Genomic DNA, 22,565 nt, shown 5'->3' with positions numbered 1-22,565 from the left:
GATGGAATTTTTGTGTGGGGGTCTTTTTTGTTGATGTTGTTGTTGTTGTTTTCTGTTTGTTAGTTTCTCTTCTGCCAAGCCCTTCTTCTGCAGGTCAGCAGCAGTTTGCTGAAGGTCCATTTGCCTGGGTATCACCACTGGAGGCTGCAGAACAGCAAAGACTGCTGCCTGCTTCTTCCTCTAGAAGCTTTGTCCCAGAGGGGCACCAGCCTGATGACAGCCAGAGCTCTCCTGTATGATGTGTCCGTCGACCCCTGTTGGGAGTTCTTTCCCAGTCAGAAGGCATGGGGGTCAGGACCCACTTGAGAAGGCAGTCTGTCTCTCAGCAGAGTTGGTGTGCTGTTCTGGGAAAATCCCCCTTGTCAGGATCAGCTGCTCTCTTCAGAGCCAGCAGGCAGGAAAGATTAAGTCCACTGAAGCTGCGCCTGCAGCTGCCCCTCCTTCCATGTGCTCTGTCCCAGGGAGATGAGGGTTTTATCTGTAAGCCCCTCACTGGGGCTGCTGCATTTCCTTCAGAGATGCCCTGCCCAGTGAGGAGGAATCTAGAAAAGCAGTGTGGCCACAGCTGCTTTGCCAGCGCTATGGTGAATTCCACCCAGTCCAAACTTCCGGACCTCCTTGGCACTGTCAGGGGAAAACCGCCTACTAAAGCCTCAGTAAAGGCGCATACTCCTCCCTTGACCAAGCTCGATCAACCCAGGTGAACTTCAGACTGCTGTGCTGGCAGTGAGAATTTCAAGCCAGTGGTTCTCAGCTTGCTGGGCTGCGTGGGAGTAGGACCCACTAAGTGAGACCACCTGGCTCTCTGGCTTCAGCCCCCTTTCCAGAGAGTGGCCGGTTCTCCTGTCTCACTGGGGTTCCAGGCACCACTACTGTACAAAAAAAATCCTCCCGCAGCTAGCTCAGTGTCTGCCCAAACAGCCAGTTCAGTTTTGTGCTTGAAACCATGGGCCCTGGTGGTATAGGCTCATGAGGGAATCTCCTGATCTGTGGATTACAATAAATCCGTAGGAAAAGCGTCGTACCCAGGGTGGGTGGCACAGTCCTTCACAGCTTCCCTTGTCTACCGGGAGGGGAGGTCCCCCTGCTCCTTGCACTTTCTGGGTGAAGTGACATCCCACCCTGCTTCTGCTCGCTGTCTGTGAGTTGCACCCACTGCCTAACCAATCCAATGAGATGAACTGGGTACCTCAGTTGGAAATGCAGAAATCAACTACCTTCTGTGTTGGTCTCGCTGGGAGCTGCAGACCAGAGTTGCTTCTATTCGTCCATCTTGGCCCCTCCAAAAAGGGCTTCCTTTTTAACACTTAAGAAATTGTTAAGGGACTATCATATTCTGCCTTGAATCTAGTTGTGAACATGGTACTTTGCGGACTCATATTAGGTATGAGGCAGTTCAGTTGTGAGCGATAGAAAACCCAAACTAACTATGTCTTAAATAGAAAGAGGCTTCTCATTTGAGTAAATGTACGCAGAAGGGGCTGATAAATCAGGGCCCCAGGTATCCTCTGTCTTGTTATCCAGTGTATATACCTGATCTCATGGTCCAAGATGGCAGCCCCTGAGTTCCTGGAAGGATGGAGGCAGGGACTGAAGAGGGGAGAAGAGGATGTGTGGGTACTCTCTGTTGAAAAAAACCTAGGAACCATCACGTGACACTTTTGCTTAAATGCCTGTGGCCATTTGAGAGCCACATCAATGATAGTTGGCCACATCTATTGTTGGGAATGAGAAGTTGGGAAATATATGCAGCTAATAATCTCTTTACTATGAAAACAGATGGAAAGGATGTTGGGTAACAGTTAAAAGTCCTGACTATAACTCTTAATAAATATCCATTGAATTATTAAGAACATGCATTTATTAATCACTGGCTTTGTGCCCAATACACGCATAAACATCCTTTGTATAATCTTCACAACAATTTTAAGAGGTCATCTATTTTTGTTGACACTTTGTATATAAAGAAGACATACCTTAGAGTGCCCAGTAACTTTGTTTAAGGTGACAGTCAACGGTCAGTAGAATCCAGGATCACTGATCTTGAACATCCTCTTCCTTCACCATGTAATACAACTGCTTATGTAATGTGCTTCACTTGCATTAAACATCCAGAGAACAAGTAATGTGGTTTATTTATCCTCACGTTATTTATTAATTCATTCAAATATATTTACTGAGCAAATAAAAAATATTCTCAGTCTTGGGGATATGAAAAGGATTATGACAGCACATCTCTTTCACTTTTTTATGAAAGGTTAGTCACTAGTCACCAATCATTGAGATTGGTGAGAATACAAAGTGAGCCAACAAATAGTATTCTTGCCCTCACGCAGCTTACCTAATAAACAATGTCTTACATAGTCTAATTACTAGCTGTGGCAAGGGCTGTGCTAGAAAAGAACGAGAAGCTGTGAGAACATATATTAGAATGGAATCCAGTCGAGGAGAGGGATAGTGTTAGGGAAAGCTTCCCTGAGGAATTGGCATCTAGACAGCAATTAGCGCATGGGAAATAATAAATATATTGAATGAATGAATAAATTCATTAATTTCAATGAAGTTGAGGGTCTCTTGGGAATATGCTTTTTCTAAGCCTGGACAAAAAGAATGAAGTACCCTTCAAGAAGTCCCATATGGCTGCAACTTGCAGAGTAAATTCCTCACATTTCCCAGAGCATAAATGTTTGTTGAATGAAATCAAATAGCTTTTCTCTCTGAAAAGTTCACAGAATGAAGTAGAAAACTTCCATATCAGATAATTTGAAATGTTTTCTCCACTCCAGTAAGCCCATATGGGGAGAGAAAACTTACATATTGCCCAAATAACTCTTTACAAATAGTAGCTGCTCAATGAATATTCATTCATTTACTGTAGATTTGAGACTCAGAAAAAATTCAAAAAGTATCAGATAATGCATTGATGTTTCAAAATTTATAGACATCTTTCCAGATCCAGGTTAGTGCATGCTCTTAAAAAAAAGAAGCTAAGATACATTGGCAATTATATTTAAATGTCTGGTTTTTTTTTTTTTTTTTTTTTTTTTTTTGGTTTGCTTTTTGTTTTGTTTTGTTCTGTGAGATAATCACATTTTGGTTTAAGAGCTCCTGGAAAGCTGACATTATGTAAAAATACTGGCTTAGGTTGGGCTCCTGCTAAGAAAAGTAAGATAAAAATATTCACATATGACTGGGCACGGTGGCTCACGCCTGTAATCCCAGCACTTTGGGAGGCTGAAGTGGGTGGATCATGAGGTCAGGAGTTCGAGACCATCCTGGCTAACATGGTGAAAACCTGTCTCTACCAAAAATATAAAAAAAATTAGCCGGGCACAGTGACTGGGCGTCTGTAGTCCCAGCTACTTGGGAGGCTGAGGCAGGAGAATGGCGTAACCCAGGGAGGCAGAGCTTACAGTAAGCCGAGATTGCACCACTGCACTCTAATCTGGGTGACAGAGTGAAACTCTGTCTCAAAAAAAAAAAAAAAAAATTACATGTACTTCTAAATTTCAGTACTTTATTTCTTAACAACACTAATGATAGTAATACACTAAGGAGACCTGCATTTAACATAGTTTTTCTTTTTTTAATCTGAGAAATGAAAATACAGCCCATGTATTATGAATTATATAATAGAAGCAAGAAAATGTGAGAGCCTATTTGTAGGGGGAAAAAGGAGAGCTTTATTATTTTCTTCAAGAGCCAAAGTCATAACAAAATAAAGTGATCTATACTACGTACACTAGTGTTAGGATAAAATAGCTACTACTTTAATTAAATATATTAGTTTTGGGGAAAACAGCAGCAGTGGCAGCAAAAACATTAAAAACAAATACATGGAGAAAATGTAACCAACATATGATATAAAAAAGAAATGTTCTGAAAAAGGCATTAAAGGAGAATAAATACACTTATTTAGAACCTCAAAGTTCAGTGTATCTCTTCTCTAGAGTCCAGCAAAATGATACTTTCAGGCAAGCTACAGTCTCGGAAACTGTTTTGATGAAAATGGAAATAGGAAAAAATGAAACTTTATTTAGGAGTTCCCAAATGTTCCCTAAATATCTCTTGCACCTCTAAGTGGATGTCACTCAACCTCCCACTCCACTAGATGGGGTCATGGGACTCACAAATGGCCAACAGCTTAGAAGCAGAAGTGTCACATGGCAGTGGTGTCCATTTAATCCATTTCCACTCTCTATCCAGAGCAGCAAGTAGTTTCCAACTTAATGCTATACACCCTTATCAGGATTTTCTCCAAGTTAATAAAAAAGCCAATGAAGTCCTTTTCTTGAATTTGATAGATATCTTAGTAGTTAATGATGCATCCTCAAGCTCTCTTACCATTTCATCTTTTATTTTTATTTCAACAGCTGCCAGTCTAGTTTAGGCCCTCCTTATATCTGCCTCTGGGCAGTTAGGTGTAAAAGCCTCCTGGCTGGTATCCTTGCATATAGGCTCCCCTATCTCTAAAGCACAATTCAACAATTATTCCATTAAATTTTACTGAAAGCTTTGTCAGCGTTAGGCATTGTGTTAGGTACTCAGAACACTGACCACTTACATGTCATCTTCCTAAACTCTAGTTCTGACAGTATCAATACCGTTCCATAATCAAGTGCCACCTTAGTCTAAATGTGATGTATTTTCACATTTTGGCATCTCCTTACCTTTTCAATCTTTTATTCTCCTATTACCCCTACAGATATCCAACTCTTCAGTATAATAAGATTTGACTCTGATGCCCGTTGAGCTTTCTCCATCCCCATTGCAACTTTGTTCATTCTATTCTCTTTGTCTGGAGTAATTTCCCTAATGTCATCCTCAAAGATGCTAAATCATCTTCAATAATTAAAATGTAAATGGATTTCCGATGTTTTCATTATATTCCAGTTCCGCAGAAAACAAGTATTTCTTCTTTAAGAACTCCTAAGACCCACTTGAAAATTTAACAATAAAACATTTAAAGCCTGGTCTTACTGAGGTTGTGGGTATTTTCACAACTCTTTTAATATTTAGTTATAACTTAATTATTGAAGGCCTTATGTTGTAGGCAAAAATCCAATCCCTTGGAAACAAGCATTACCATTTTTAGTTCATGGAGGAATGTGGATTCCACGTAAGAATGTCACTAATATAGGTAGGTTAATAATAAAATATCATTAAGGCAGCATAGATTGTTGTGTTTTGGATTTGTAATGTCTTGATGCCATCCATTGCTTTAAAATGTTTCACACTGATGTATCATTTTGAAGAGCAATATGCCTTTCTCCAACATTTTAACTTATTTAATGAAGTTGTTTCTTATAATAAAAGGACACATCTTAGGTGAAGTTTGTTTCTCTCGCTAGACTATGAGTTTCATCAGGGTAGTGATTTCTACATTTTCTTGGGATAACCAATATCAAAATTCACTGGGGGTATCTGCCCGCTATGTGTTCCCCTGGGTTCCAACTCTCACCTCCTAATGAGGGAACCATGTTTAAAAAGCTCTTCAGATAATTTTTATGTGGTTGAAGCTTGAGAACCATTGCCCCAGGCTAGAGATGAACTAACTGCTTGTTTATGGAAAATTCAAATTTTTGCTAGGCGTGGTGGTTCATGCCTGTTATCCCAGCACTTTGGGAGGCCAAGGTGGGTGGATCACGAGCTCGAGAGTCCGAGACCATCCTGGTCAACATGATGAAACCCTGTCTCTACTGAAAATACAAAAATTAGCTGGGCATGGTGGCACACACCTATAGTTCCAGCTACTCGGGAGGCTGAGGCAGGAGAATCGCTTGAACCTGGGAGGCAGAGGTTGCAGGGAGCCGAGATCGCACCACTGCACTCCAGGTTGTCGACAGAGTGAGATTTCCTCTCAAAAAAACAATAAAAAAGAAAAAAGAAAATTCAAATTTTATGGGATGTAATAGTTACTTAGTATAGCCTTAAGAAAATCCAAGACTGCCTCACAGTCACTACCCGTGTCCACTGTGCCCCCCCAAAATAAAAGGGAACTACCAAGAGTTGTCAAAGAGGATAGTGCAGAGGTCACAAATACTTTAGGGCTGCCCCTCACACCAGCTGCCCCGGGTTTGACTCCCAACTTTTCAACTTACTAAGTTAAGTAAACTTAGACAACTTACTTAGCTTTCTGTGTCTAGATTTCCCCACCTGAATAATGGGGATAAGAACAATACCAGTTAGATGGAATTACAGTCAATACATGTAGAGCAGTTGAAACTGCAGCACATCGTGCTGAAGTGCTGTTAGACCTTAAAACTAATACGTAATACTATGGACAATGAAACTAATTTCTAACCTAAATATGGTCAATATATAATTTTTTCTACAATTAAGTCTAACAACATTCAGTTAGTTTTAAGCAACAACAACAAACTCCCCTAAATAGAAATGGTTTTAAATTAATAGCTGCTTCAAAAAAGCAAACCTTTCAGAATCAGACGAGGTGGCTTAGTACTGTCACATTTTCAACACAAGGAGGTTTTCAGTGAGACACTGGGGCAGAACAAATTTGCACAGTGTCTGCTGTGGACATAAGGGATTCCTTCAGCCCTATGCAAATAGTAATCCCACTAGTTCCCAGAAGATAAACATGAAGAGACAATGAAACCTTTAGCTCAGATGCTCACTTACCTCTGCTTCTCTGAATTTCTCACCTTTGGGGACTTGAGAACAGGCTGCCAGTAAACTTTCTATGCTCTTGCAAGAAGCCCTGATGCAGTTCTATTAGAACTAATTGTTACATTAAAGGCAATCTGAGAATCTAATTCATAAATGGCATTTCCCATAGGCATGTCTCATAAGCAGTTTTAATACCTTGGGTTGAGATAGTTTCAGATTCACAAGGGAATACTGGAGACTGCAGTTACCAATATAGGAGAAGAGTTACGATAAGAAACTCTCAAAAACGAAAGGAACTCAGGGCGCTAACTCCTTTACTCCTAAGTGCCAGAAGTTGTGATACAGAGTCCAGGAGCAATCTAGCTGGTCGTGTGAAGAGATATGAAGACGGAACCAGAATCAATTTGCCATGAATGTGACTGAGGTAGATTGTAAAACCAGAGGTTCTCAATTTTGAATTTTTTTTTCATGATAAAAGCAAGTTGCTATCTTCAATCAATTCAGATTTTCTCCATTTCACTCTACCATTTCATAAACTAAAAAAAAGAAGGTATTTTGGTAATATTCATGAAACAATGGAAACAAACTGAACTAGAAGGCATTTAAAATCTCCAACTTTATAAATATAATAGCAAAATTGGAAATGTTTTCCTCATGGTCAAAATGTACAGCAAGTATATTTAAAAAGTCTTTTACATAAGGTTGGTTAAACTGAATTGTCTACTGAGAGTCTGCTAAACTCGTGCTAGTAGATGCCAAAAACTGTGTTAAAGTAATTCTCTATAACGCTCTCTGTTCTGTATTTTATGAGAAACGGTAATACAAATAGTTTGTATATTTGACATTTTTGTAAGGGTAAATATTGCAAATTTCATAAGCTATAAATATGCTAGTATTTTAAAGTTTTTTTTTCTGAAATAAGTTAATCTTGGAGAAGATAAGTTTACATTAATACATCTAAAGTTTCTAAACTCTTATGGTGTGATTATAACACATTTATAAAAATGTGCAAGAAACGAAATCAAACGTTCTTCTAACATTTGAGAAACAAAAACAAAAACAAACAAACAAAAAACAGAAGTGGGATAGGAGAAGGCAGAAGTTTTACAAGGTTTAACTAGTAGACGTCCTGGCAAACGTCCTACAAATATTGCCCAAGCCCATCTAGCCTTGCCTAAAAAAGTGGTTTGCAGTGATTATGGAGTAAAGTATGGTCATTAGGATTTACAGGAAGGATGATTCCTCTGCCCTCTGGATTGATGAGGCACTCCTCGTATAAATATAAATGCACCACATGTGGTACCAATGGATCATGCTTAGCCAATTAAAATGTGAATATATAATAGCTGAACATAGTAAACTGAGTTGCCAGGGTATTCTCAGCATCACACAGTGCGGAATAATTACCATGTGAAAACAAATACTATCTTCCTCCTTTTTTTTTTGTTCAGTATTCCCTATTCTTCTGTTAGTCAATTATTGATATTTATTTAACATAGTTTTAATTCAAGGTGCCATGAGAATAGACTTAAACCAACTGTAATTCCTACTCTCAAGTTGCTTATGGTATAGGAGGAGAAGGAAAAGCAAACAATGACTATAAAAGTATTTTAGTTACTATGATTTTAACATATAGTTGACTGAGTGGGATAAAAGGATTGTAGTCACTTCTACTTTGAAAGTAAAAGGCAGGGCTTTCAGGAATTACTTTATAGAGAAGGGAATGATGGGGCTGAATCTAAAGAAGACTGGAAGCTAGTCAATAGATGAACCATGCAGTGTATGTACCGAAGCACAGAGACAGAATAAGCTGGATTAATTTGAAGAACAGCAAGAAATTCAGTTTAGTGAGGCACTGGGTACTCAAAGTGGTAGAGGAAGCAGAAGAGATTTCACACGCAGTTTTTTTTTCCTCTTTTTGTTCCAGACGGGGTCTCACTCCATGGCCCAGGCTGGATGGAGTGCAGTGGCGCAGTCTCGGCTCACTGCAACCTCTGTATCCCAGGCTCAAGTGATTCTCCTGCCTCAGCCTCCTGCCTCTACCTGGGACTAGAGGTGCCTGCCACCACACCCGGCTAATTTTTGTATTTTTAGTAGAGACAGGTTTCACTATATTGTCCAGGCTGATCTTAAACTCCCGACTTCATGATCCACCTGCCTTGGCCTCCCAAAGTGCTAGGATTACGGGTTTCAGCCACCATGCCCAGTCCCAGACGCAGCTTTTTAAAAATGCAGAGCAACTGCTATATGGTTCATCATGTATTCCAAAGAATCTGGAGTTAAGATCTAAAACACAGCTTGTTAGGGAAAAAAGGCAAGCAATACAATATGCACTACTATTACCATAACTGTGGTAAATGACCAAATAATTTGAGACAAAATATATTATTTTTCAGGACAGAAGCATTAAGACATTTTAACCTAATGCATAGTGCTTTTTTTAACTAAAAAAGAAACATCTGTTTTAAAAACACACAACTATGTATGAAAAACTCATTTCTAATTAACAACTTCATTAGAAATCATAATTTTCCATGTGGGATCATAGTTTAAAAAAATCATTAGAAAAAGCAATATACTAATGTCCAGATATAATTAGCTTTGAAGAGGTGTTTAGTAAGAAAGGGAATATAGTTTAGTATATATGGGCATATAGTAATTTTCTTCAAGAGAAAAGGATAAAATATTTTCCACTTAATTAAGGCAGCATTAAAAATGAATTAGATTGTATGTAATTCAGGTTCTGTAACTAGAAAAAAAGCTGAAAATGAAAAAAAAATCTACTTCTTTAATCCTGATCTTTTAAAAATGATTTTTGTATCTGAAAAAACTGCAGGTGTCTATACATATCAAAAAAGTTTTTATACACATTACTTACAGGCATATGAAATGAAATAGATGATTAGTCTTTTTTTTCTTTCTTTTTTAAATTTTTTTGTAGCATTCTCAATCCCACTGTTAACAAACTTGTTAAAAAAATCCATGTGTGAAATTTGTACTACAGAAATTTATAACAATTTGTGCTCACTTAACTCCCTTTTGGGCCGATATATTCTACATTAACTATAATTTTCTTCAAAATGCAGAAGGTAGATGGTTTTGTGTTTGAATATGTTAAGTTTTACAACAAAGAAAAATCAAATAGCCATTTAGAAACATTAACTGTTTCATGACTGATGGATAATGCTTACTTGTGAGTTGCTACCAAGGCTGCCTGCCTGAAGTTCAGAGAATTTTCATGGGTTACTTATTTCTCATTATGTTTCCTCATTTTCTTCACTGTTCTTTCCTCTCCCTCCAGCTTAGGCGGTCATCACTACTTGCAGTTCCAACAACAAGGTTCCCACATCATCAAGCAAAAGTGTTTTTTATTTTATTTATTTATATTTTTACTGCAACTCAGGCAGTATAAACCCAAGATTTATAAGGAGACAAGACGTATTTTCACTGTGCAGTCTGAGCATGACCTGCAGTAGGCCTGTGGACCAATTTAGATGTTTCTGTTTTTACCAAGTATAAATTGGTACCAGCTGAGTAGGGTGCTGCTGAAAAGATACCTGAAAATGTGGAAGCAACTCTGGAATGGGGTAACAGGCAGAGGCTGGAACAGTTTGGAGGGCTCAGAAGAAAACAGAAAAACATGGGTTAAGTTTGGAACTCCCTAGAGACTTGTTGAATGGCTTTGACCAAAATGCTGATAATGATATGGACAATGAAATCCAGGCTGAGGTGGTCTCAGATGGAAATGAGGAACTTGCTGGGAACTGGAACAAGGTGACTCTTGTTACGTTTTAGTAAAAAGACTGGCAGCATTTTGCTCCTGCCCTAGAAATTTGTGGAACTTTGAACTTGAGAGAGATGATTTAGGGTATCTGGCAGAAGAAATTTCTAAGCAGTAAAGCATTTAAGAAGTGTATTGGGTGCTGTTAAAAGCATTCATCTTTATAAGGGAAGCAGAACATAAAAGTTTGGAAAATTTGCAGCCTGACAATGCAATAGAAAAGAAGATCCCATTTTCTGAGGAGAAATTCAAGACAGCTGCAGAAATTGGCATACGAAATGAGGAACTGAATGTTAATCCCCACAACAGTGGGGAAAATGTCTCCAGGGCAAGTTAGAGGCTTCATGGCAGCCCCTCCCATCATGGGCCTGAAGGCCTAGGAGGAAACAGTGGTTTTGTGGGCTGGGCCCAGGGTCCCCTTTCTATGTGCAGCCTAGGGACTTGGTAACAAATTGTTACAAATTTCTGTAGTACAAATTTCACATATGGATTTTTTTAAGAAGTCAAGAATTGGGGTTTTGGAAACACTGCCTAGATTTCACAAGATGTATGGAAATGCCTGGATGCCCAAGCAGAAGTTTGCTGCAAGGGTGGGGCCCTCATGGAAAACCTCTGCTAGAGCAGTGCAGAAGGGAAATGTGGGGTCAGAGCCCCCACACACAGAGTTCCCACTGGGACACCACCTAGTGGAGCTGTGAGAAGCGGGCCATCATCCTAGAGACCCTAGAATGGTAGATCCACCGTCAGCTTGCACCACTGACACTCAAAGCCAACCTGTGAAAGCAGCCAGGAGGGAGGCTGTACCCTGTAAAGTCACAGGGGCAAAGATGTCCAAGACCATGGGAACCTACCTGTTTCATCAGTGTGATGTGGATATGAGACATGCAGTCAAAGGAAACCATTTTGGAGCTTTAAGATTTCACAGCCACACTGGATTTTGGACTTGCCTGGGGTCAGTAGCCCCTTTGTTTTGGCCAATTTCTCCCATTTGTAATGACTGTATTTAACTAATGCCTGTACCACCACTGTATCTAGGAAGTAACTAAGTTGCTTTTGATTTTATAGGCTCATAGGCTGAAGGGACTTGCTTTTTTCTCAGATGAGACTTCGGACTGTGAACTTTTGAGTTAATGCTGAAATGAGATAAGACTTTGGGGGACTGTTGGGAAGGCATGCTTGGTTTTGAAATGTGAAGACATGGGATTTGGGACAGTCCACAGGCAGAATGACATGGTCTGGCTCTGTGTCCCCATCCAAATCTCATCTCGTAGCTCCCATAATTTCCACATGTGTGGAAGGGACCCAGTGAAAGATAACTGAATCATGGGGATGGGTCTTTCCCATGCTATTCTCATGATAGTGAATAAGTTATAAGATCTGATGGTTTTTCAAAACAGGAGATTCCCTGCACAAGCTCTCTCTCTTTTTGCCTGCCACTATCCACATAAATGTGACTTGCTCCTTCTTGCCTTCCACCATGATTGTGGGCCTCCCCAACCATGTGGAACTGTAAGTTCATTAAACCTTTCTTTTGTAAATTGTCCAGCCTTGGGTATGTCTTTATCAGCAGCATAAAAACAGACTAATATACCAAGTGACCCATGGTTTCTATGCACACTGAAGTTTGAGAAATAACTATCTTTCCTCTCACAAATTCTATGACACATAGAAAAGGAACATATTAAGATCATAGCCACATTTCTAAAAAGGTAAGAGAGTTCAAAACCGAATATTCTCAGTGATAAAATAATAGAACTGAAAAAACAACTGGTGAATTAACTTTCAAAAGAGAAATTATGACATTGCCGTAGTATTATACTATATCACACACATCAAATATATCAGCACCCAATAGTAATACATAGTATAATGGAAATTTCTTTCCTTGTATTATATAAATATTATGCTAATGTAGTTTTTACTTTAATAAAAGCCCTAATAAAAATAGGCTGTTTGGATATACTATAATTCAAATGGAGTAGTTAGCAAACCACGTAAGGCCAGGCCACATATATTTTGTTGTTATGTTTACTCAGCTTACTTTTATCTTTTCTGGATTCACAGCATCCTGAAAGTAGGTGTTATCTTTTTTCTACTTCCTAGTAGGGGATAGAGTGTAGAGTACACATTCATGAAGTAAATGTTTGTGGAATACATGAATAAATTAATAGCTGGAAATTCAATGTATATGTATTCTAGAAAAACACATACATTTATATAAATAAAAACCCAGAAATTTAAAAAATAAAATTAATATTTTGCTACAAATAGCTATAAAAGAAAAGAAAAACACAGAGAAGTTGAAAATGAATATCTTGAAAATAAATAAGAAATAGTTATCCTGGCTGAACCTCAGTTAGTTAGCAAAGCACCCAGAATTTAAAATATACTTGTTATAATCCAAGACATATTTTTATAATTGTGCAAAGTTGCTATTTCTAACATGTTAATCAGAAAGAAAAACTGATATTCTAGGATTCTGATGAGCTGATGTTTAATATAGTGGTTAATTATTAGTTGGAAAAAATCTAGATAAAGAAATAAAACTCCAAAAAACTCGAAAGTTGAAAAAAAAAAAAAAAAAACTTGTTTAACTGCATTTATCAACTCTTTAAATCCAGAACCAATTATGAGCATCGTGGTACTCTTAATAATTGCATGCTGAATATATAAATATAAAATGGCAATTTCAATTTTCATTTCATCAAGACAATGAAGAAAACGAAATTGAATACTAATTAGTGCATGTTTGTCATGCACCTGAAAGATTAGGGGGTTACTGTGCTCATTATAAGTGAGTTTAAGCAAAGTACTCAAAGGTTTTGTTTGAAGGACTGAACATAAATAGTAGAATTAGGTGACAAGGGAAATTAACAATGAACGATCAAACACAGAAAATCTGGTATATCATTTGATTTCACAGAATGTCTTATACATGATTTTATCTTACAAAATTGATAAAGTTTTTCCTTCTAAAAAATAACTTAGAAAATATATTATTAAAGAATGCATTAACAAAATATATATATTGAACATAATGCATAAGTAATTACTTAATAACAATGTTGAGACTAAGAAAATTACTCAAAACTATATGATCACATAGAAATTAAATAACCTGCTCCTGAATGACTTTTGGGTAAATAATGAAAGTAAGGCAGAAATCAAGAAGTTATTTGAAACTAATGAGAACAAAACTACAATATACCAGAATCTCTTGGACACAGTTAATGCAGTGTTAAGAGGGAAATTTATAGCACTAAATGCCCACATCAAAAAGTTAGAAAGATCTCCATTTAATAATCTAACATCACAACTAAAAGAACTAGAGAACCAAGAGCAAACCAATCCCAAAGCTAGCAGAACACAAAAAGTAACTAAACTCAGAGCTGAACTGAAGACTGAGACATAAAAAGCCATTCAAAAGATCAACAATTGTGAATGGGAGTTCACTCATGATTTGGCTCTCTGTTTGTCTATTATTGGTGTATAGGAAATGCCTGGGGATATAACTTACAAGGGACATGAAGGACCCTTTCAAGGTAAACTACACATCACTCCTCAAGGAAATATCAGAGGACACAAACAAATGGAAAAGCATTCCATACTCATGGATAGGAAGAATCAATACTGTAGAAATGGCCATACTGTCCAAAGTAATTCATAGATTCAATGCCATCCCCATCAAGCTACCATTGACTTTCTTCATAGAATTAGGACAAACAACTTTAAATTTCATATGGAACCAAAAAAGAGCCCATATAGCCAAGACAATCCTAAGCAGAAAGAACAAAACTGGAGGTACCATGCTACCTGACTTCAAACTATAGTATGAGGCTACAGTAACCAAAACAGCATGGTACTGTTACCAAAACAGATATATAGACCAATGGAACAGGACAGAGGCCTCAGAAATAATGACACACATCTACAACCATCTGATCTTTGACTAACCTGACAAAAACAAGCAATGGGGGAAAGGATTCCCTATTTAATAAATGGTGTTGGGAAAACAGGCTAGTCATATGCAGAAAACTGAAACTGGACCCCTTCCTTACACCTTATAAAAAAATTAACTCAAGATAGACCTAAAACCATAAAAATTCTAGAAGAAAACGTAGGCAGTATCATTCAGGACATAGGCATGGGCAAAGACTTCATGACTAAAACACCAAAAAGCAAAGGCAACAAAAGCCAAAATTGACAAATGGCATCTAATTAAATTAAAGAGGTTCTGCACAGCAAAAGAAACTATCATCAGAGTGAAGAAGTAACCTATAGAATGGGAGAAAAATTTTGCAATCTATCCATGTGACAAAGGGCTAATATCCAGAATCTACAAATAACTTAAACAAATTTACAAGAAAAAAAAAAAAAACATCAAAAAGTGGGTGAAGGAATAGAACAGACACTTCTCAAAAGAAGACATTTATGCAGCCAAAAATCATATGAAAAGAAAGCTCATCATCACTGGTCATTAGAAAAGTACAAATCAAAACCACAGTGAGATACCATCTCACACCAGTTAGAATGGCAATAATTAAAAAGTCAAGAAACAACAGTGCTGGAGAGGACGTGGAGAAATAGGAACACTTTTATACTGTTGGTGGGAATGTCAATTAGTTCAACCATTGTAGAAGACAGTGTGGTGATTCCTCAAGGATCTAGAACTAGAAATACCATTTGACCCAGCCATCCCATTACTGGGTATATACCCAGAAAATTATAAATCATTCTACCATAAAGACACATGCACACGTATGTTTATTGCATCATTATTCACAATAGCAAAGATTTGGAACCAACCCAAAATGTGGCATATATACACCATGGAATACTATGCAGCCATAAAGAAGGATGAGTTAATGACCTTTGCAGGGGCATGGATGAAGCTGGAAACCATCATTCTCAGCAAACTAACACAGGAACAGAAAACCAAACAGTGCATGTCTGCAGTCATAAGTGGGAGTTGAACAATGATACCACATGGAGACAGGGAGGGGAACATCACACACTGGGGCCTGTTGAACAGGGCAGCAAGGGGAGGGATAGCATTAGGAGTAATACCTAATATAGATGATGGGTTGATGGGTGCAGCAAACCATCATGGCATGTGTATACATAGTATGTTTTGCACATGTACCCCAGAACTTAAAGTATAATAAATTATAAAATATCTGATAATATTTCTTAGCTGATACCTACATTTCTTTGAGAAATTGTGTTTGTTTTTCAATAAATATACCAATTTTGATTTCAATCTGAAAATTCAGCTCAATTTACTCTGATAGTTTGGAAATAGTCCTGTTATGCTATTCCATTTAAATTCTTAAAGATATTATTATTACTATTAGAAAGTTATAGAACTCAAAAGCTTAAGGCCTTTTTTCTTTCACCCCCAAAAAATAAAAAAAAAAAAATTAGTGGAAACCAACCCACCTCACTTTCAGCTTGAATTGAAAACAAACCTGTAATACTAATAGTTTTATTTTTAACTTGTATAATCCTCTAAGAATTATTAATATTCAGTCTAAGTTCAGTACATTGTTGACTGGACACCACAACATATCCTCCAATGATAATTTAATGAAAGTTACTAGTCCAACCTGTGTTGCAATAAACATACTACATTTTTGTATTTGAGAGCTTAAAAATACTGGTCATAAAGAAATTGTAAGAGCTTTGAATTAGGCTAATTATATATTTTGTGTAAGTTTTATAGCTCTGGCAACTTGGATTAGATAATTAACCTGTTCGATTCAAGCTGTCTAAATTTATAAAATGATGATAATATACCTACTATATGAAATTGTTCTGAGAATTAAATTTAAAAATCACCAAAAGAAGATCAACAAATTCATGAGGTGGTTACTGAAAAATTAATAAAATAGATAGACTACTAGCTAGACTAATAAAGGAGCAAAGGGAGAAGATCCAAATAAACACAATTAGAAATGACAAAAGAGATACTACAAATAACCATCAGCAACTGCTGTGAACACTTCTGTGCACAAAAACTAGAAAGTTTAGAAGAAAAGGATAAATCCCTGGAAATATACACCCTCCCAAAACTGTGACAGGATGAAATTCAAATGAGTAGACAGATAATAATCTCTGAAATTGAATCAGTAATAGATAGCCTCCCAACCAAAAACAGCCCAGGCCCAGATGGATTCACAGCTAAATTCTACCAGATATACAAAGAACTGGTACCATTTCTACTAACACTATTTCAAACAATTGAGGAAGAGGTACTCCTCCCTAACTCATTCTATGAGGCTAACATCATCCTGATACCAAAACCAGGCAGAGACAAAACAAAAACAGAAAACTTCAGGCCAATATCTTGATGAATATCAATTCAAAATTCTTCAACAAAATACAAGCAAATTGAATCCAACAGCACAACTAAAAGCTTATCCACTACAATCAAGTAGGCTTTATCCCCAGGATGCAAGGTAGGTTTCAACATATGTAAATCAATAAAAGCGATTAATCACATAAACAGAACTGAAGACAAAAACCACATGATCATCTCAATAGATGCAGAAAAGACTTTCAATAAAATTTAACACCTCTTCATAATAAAAACTCTCAATAAACTAGGTACAGAAATAACATACCTTAAAATTATGAATCATCTATGATAAACCCACAGCCAACATCATACTAAATGAGCAAAACATGGAAGTATTCCTCTTGAAAACCGAAACGAGACAAGGATGCCCTTTCTCATCACTCCTATTTAACATAGTATTGGAAGTCCTGGCCAGGGCAATCAAGCAAGAGAAAAAAGTAAAAGGCATCCAAATAGACAGAGAGGAAGCCAAAGTACCCCTGTTTGCAGAGGACATGATTCCATATCTAGAAAACCCCACAGTCTAGGCCCGAAAGATCCTTAAGCTGATAAAATCCTTCAGTAAAGTCTCAGGGTAAAAAGTCAACATACAAAAATTACTGGCATTCCTGTATACCAACAACGGTCAAGCCAAGCACCAAATCAGAAATGCAATCCCACCCACAATTGCTAAAAAACAAAAACAGAAAAAACACACCTAGGAATACAGCTTACTAGGGAGGTAAACAATCTCTACAATGGGAACTACAAAACACTGGTCCAAGAAATCAGGGATAACACAAACAAATGGAAAAACATTCTATGCTCATGGATAGGAAGAATCAAAATCATTAAAATGGCCATACTGCCCAAAGCAATTTATAGATTTCAATGCTAATCCTATCAAACTCCCAAATGACATTATTCACAGAATTAGAAAATAATATCTTAAAATAGCCAAGACAATCCTAAACAATAACAACAAAAATAAAACCCCCACAAAGCTAGAGGTATCACATTACCTGACTTCAAACTATACTATAGGGCTACAGTAACCAAAAGTACTGTTTTGATACTGATATGAAAACAGACATATATTCCAATGGAACAGAATTGAGAGACCAGAAATAAGGTTGCACACCTACAACCATGTGATCCTCCACAAAGCTGACAAAAACAAGCAATGGGGAAAGGACTCCCTAATCAATAAATGGTGCTGGGATAGTGGTTAGCCACATGCAGAAGATTGAAACTGGACCCTTTCCTTACATCATATACACAAATCAACTCAAGACAGATTAAAGACTGAAATGTAAAACCCAAAGCTATAAAAACCCTGAAAGACAACCTAGGCAATACCATTCTGGACAGAGGAACAGGCAAAGATTTCATGACAAAGACACCAAAAACAATTGCAACAAAAGCAAAAAATGACAAATGGGATCTAATTAAACTAAAGAGCTTCTGCACAGAAAAAGGAACCATCAACACAGTGAACAGACAACCTACAGAATGGAAGAAAACTTTTTCAAACTATGCATCTGACAAAGTCTAATATCCAGCACCTATAACAAACTTAAATTTGCAAGAAAAAACAACTTCATTAAACAGTGGGCAAAGTACATAAACATAATTTTCAAAAGAAGACATACATGCAGCCAACAATCACAGGAAAAAAAAAAACCTCAAAATCAGTTATCATTAGAGAAATGCAAATGAAAACCACAATTAGATACTATCTTACAACAGTCAGAATGGCTATTACTAAAAAGTAAAAAAAATAACAGATGCTGGCAAGGTTGAGGAGAAAAGGGAATGGTTATTCACTGTTGGTGGGAGTGTAAATTAGTTCAGTGATTGTGGAAAGCAGTGTGAAGATTCCTCAAAGAACTAAAAACAGAACTAATATTCGACCCACTCACAGCATAACTGGGTATATACCCAAAGGAATATAAATTGTTCTATGATAAAGGCACATGCCTTTATGTTCACTGCAGCACCATTCACAATAACAAAGACATGGAATCAACCTGAATCCCAATCAATTGTAGACTGGGTAAAGAAAATGTGATACATAGACACAATGGAATACTATGCAGCTTCAAAAGAGTGAGATCATGTCTTTTGCAGGAAGATGAATGAAGTTGGAGCAAACTAATTATCCTTAGCAAACTAATGCAGGAACAGGAAACCAAATACCACATGTTTTCCCTTAGCACCACTTATAGTGGGTGCTATATGATGAGAGCACATGGACATATAGAATGAAATAACAGATACTGGGACTTCACCTGAGGGTGAAGGATGGGAGGAGGGAAAGGACCAGGAAATATAACTAATGCATACTAGGCTTCATACCAGGGTGATAAAATAATCTGTACAACAAAACCCCATGACATGAAGTATACCTATATAACAAACCTGCACATGTACCCCTGAACCTAAAATAAAAGTTTCAAAAAAAAAAAAAGAAAATTGGTAGTTTTGTAAAAAATAGCATTAAAAATATATTATCAAAGAACACAATTATAAAATGAATACATTGAATATAATTCTTAAATATTCATTGAATAACAATTTTTTTAGTTTTTCACCCATTATATTTGAGGTTCTTACTCTAATATAAAACCTTTCATATTTACTTTAACTGTTTTTCTCTGAGTGCATTATCATCTTCCGACCAAAAGCAAATTATCATCACCCCACTGACCTTAAAAATAAAATAAGTTTTAACTATTGTTCTTAAGAGAATAAATCTAAATTTCTCTCAGTGTTGACCACTGTCCTGTTCGATTAAGGTTATTTCTGCCTATAGCCACTGAGATAAAGGGAATTTAAACATCATGCAATACTTTGAAAGGAAGAATGATGCATAGTGTTAAGTAGGCAATATGGGGACAAAGTAAAGTGAACAATTGGATATGAAACATTAACAAGGTGTTTCTCAGAGTAAACATTGCAAAAGCGTGCTACTTATGGTTTATAGAAAGACGGCAATCATTGAGGCTCACAAACATAATTTCTCAAACAGAAACCCTGATGTAAACTGGCGATATCATCTCTCAACAGTTCTGAATTTCAGCTATGAATATTAATGTCTAAAGTTTTATCATGACCACAGTCCTACAAATGCATTTCAACTAGAGTGATTAAAAATGTCTCTGGAATGATCATTCATTAGTAAATATGATATAATTATTTTCTATTATTCTATGCATATTTTAAACCTTAATTGATCCTTCACGAGTGCGATCAAAACTATAGATGTGCCATTTTCACTATCTGGAGTTCAGTTTGCATACGTGTGTATAGACTGAAAAAGTCAAGTATAACTTAAGAAGCAATTTTAACAAATGCATGTAAATATAAATTCATAAAACAAAAACAACAACTTCAGGTAACCTTATAGAGCTCTATAGATAAAAGAAATGTTTATGAGACATATAAGAACGCCTAAGAAACATGAACAAAGCAAGTATCTGAAGGAGATTTTGGCCCAGTTTTTCATGTATGGAAGTCTTGCCTCTTAGCCATAAATCAATTTTCCTTTATACCAAATGCCTGTAAACTAGTCCTTGTATAGTACACCTAATTATGTCACATCAGGGATTTCCATGTTTCTTTGACTTAAAATATGTAGTAAACAGAACAGATCAATCACCTAAACTAATCAAAATTCTGCAATATCTCCCTACTCCACTGAAATAAGGCTAATACCTTTTAGTATGACTCCTGAAGCACAGCAAACTCATACACTACATTTGAACATATCCCTCCAGCAACCTTTACTCAAGTCATGATTTTCTGCATAATATTCCCCAGATTGTCACATAGCACCTTTGATCAGGCTATTCCCTGGATGTTTAGTCTCTACTGAAAGCCATCCTTCTCAGGTCTAGCTCAAAAGCTATCTGCCCCAGGTGAGTTTCTCAAGATAATTAATGGATTCTTCCTCTGACCACAGTATACTGAACTCTTCCTTCCTTTAGTACACATCAATGATTTGTTAGATAGTTACTAATGTGCTTCCCCCAACAGAGGTTTACTGTTTCACAGGCACCAGTTTTGATCATCTTCCTGTACTCCTAGTACATAATTCATCTACATGCTCAAAAAGCATTGAAATGCACAGAAATATAAGCTGTAGGCCTTGCTACCCGCTCTGGGAAATCACTTAATATTTCAGTATATTGTTGTTTTCTTCCGTTTTAAAAAATACCTGGTTGATGAGAATGATTAACACTATGAAATGAAACACCCTCAGCTTGAAAGAAGGTGCATTTGAGGTATTGTTACTATGATTCATGGTATATTTTATACTTGCATTTGTGGACCCACTTCTTAGAGACAGAAAAAAATAGATGTAATTTTTATGTTCTTGAAGTATCATAAGTTGCTGCTAAATGTTAACACAGTGGCAACGAACACATGGAATACAGAAAGTCTCCTTCTTTGATATGCACCTTAAAATAGTGGTATTTACACCTGAATATTTTTAATGTTTTTGATCTTTTTAACCAGCTTCTTAATGGAATGTGCATGTTTTTTACTTATCAGAATTGTGAGCTAATTTGAACTCTTCACTAAATTACCCTTTCCTCTGACCCTATAAGGAAGAGTCACACTGAGTTCTCACTTGTCTGCTTTTTAAAATGACCAGAATCCTTTAAAAATGACTTGTAACATTAACCTTATCCCATCCCATCTGTTACCTGAATCCATGGCCATCTGTCATTTTCTGCAGCTGTCCACGCATTTATAAGCCCCTTCTTATTAAGACGTGCATAGTAGGGATACCATTTTTGGAGTCCAAAAAGAGCTCGGTGAGTAGAGGAAGCCGTGATTTGCTGGTTTGATATAATTCCACCTTCAATTCCCAATGGGCCTGAGCACTCTGAGAACAAAAACAGGAAAAATATGAATGTATTTAAAATAATGCATGTACAACATGTGTCTGTTAGATTTGATAGGATTTTTTTTTTAATGATTTGAATTTGCACTACCATGCCATTTACTCCTCATTCCCTTTACAGATCTGTTATTGATCTCTACATTAAGGAAACAACTCTTGCTTCTCATGACACTATCTTCTTTCTTAGCTTTGAAAGTAGTCACTTAATAGACACTTCCCTTCTGCATTATGATTCTGGTGTCTGTACTGATAATTTTTGGTTGTTGATCACGTCAACAAAAGCATAATGCTCTTGAAAGGCTTATCTCATATTTTATTTTCCTGGAGATTAGCATGCCTCAGAAATTATAAGCTCTCAACAAATATCTTTCCATCCATTATTTCTTGATTATCATAAAGCTGAGTTTTTGTCAAAATCATTTTTGTTTTGATTTAGCATTTCTCATGTCTATAAACTTTATAACTTAAAATTTTGTAGCCACCATCAGTTATGCTTCCACAACAAAAGGGAAATGGGTAAATCTGTTAACATTTAAAAATATTATTATAATAACCCATGATATGTTATCAATTATAAAATATATGTAGACAAATTATTTTTATAAAGAGAGCAGGTAAACTCTCTGACAACATTATACCTGACAATGTGTACAACTCAGTAAATCAAGATATTAAAATACTTATTAGCACTTTAGTTCCAAATTCACAATTCTACATATTGGGATTCTGCATGTATATCTTTAAATTTGCAACTGAGAAACTTAAGAAAATTTTCCAATGAAATTTTAAAATACTAAGATTAAAGCACATAATGCTCAAATGATATGTTCTCAGATACCAAATGTGTTTAGTTTTTCAAATTAGATATGGAGGTAAATCCATCTTTAAAAATTACATATATATTTGTA

At 36.6% G+C, this 22,565-nt stretch overlaps 1 protein-coding gene across 1 annotated transcript in view; it reads right to left on the bottom strand.

Moving 5' to 3' along the window:
- The window catches only part of EDIL3 (EGF like repeats and discoidin domains 3), a 453,978-nt gene that overhangs the window by 140,220 nt on the left and 291,193 nt on the right, over positions 1-22,565 (bottom strand). The window contains exon 6 of the mRNA XM_010376216.2: positions 21,458-21,639. Coding sequence (XP_010374518.1) covers positions 21,458-21,639 — 182 coding nt within the window. The remainder of the gene's footprint in view (positions 1-21,457; positions 21,640-22,565) is intronic.

This window comes from Rhinopithecus roxellana, chromosome 3, assembly GCF_007565055.1.
Source record: "Rhinopithecus roxellana isolate Shanxi Qingling chromosome 3, ASM756505v1, whole genome shotgun sequence".
NCBI classification, from domain to species: Eukaryota; Metazoa; Chordata; class Mammalia; order Primates; family Cercopithecidae; genus Rhinopithecus; species Rhinopithecus roxellana.
The sequence above is the reverse complement of the archived record's forward strand: the minus strand, read 5'-3'. Positions and strand labels throughout refer to the sequence as shown.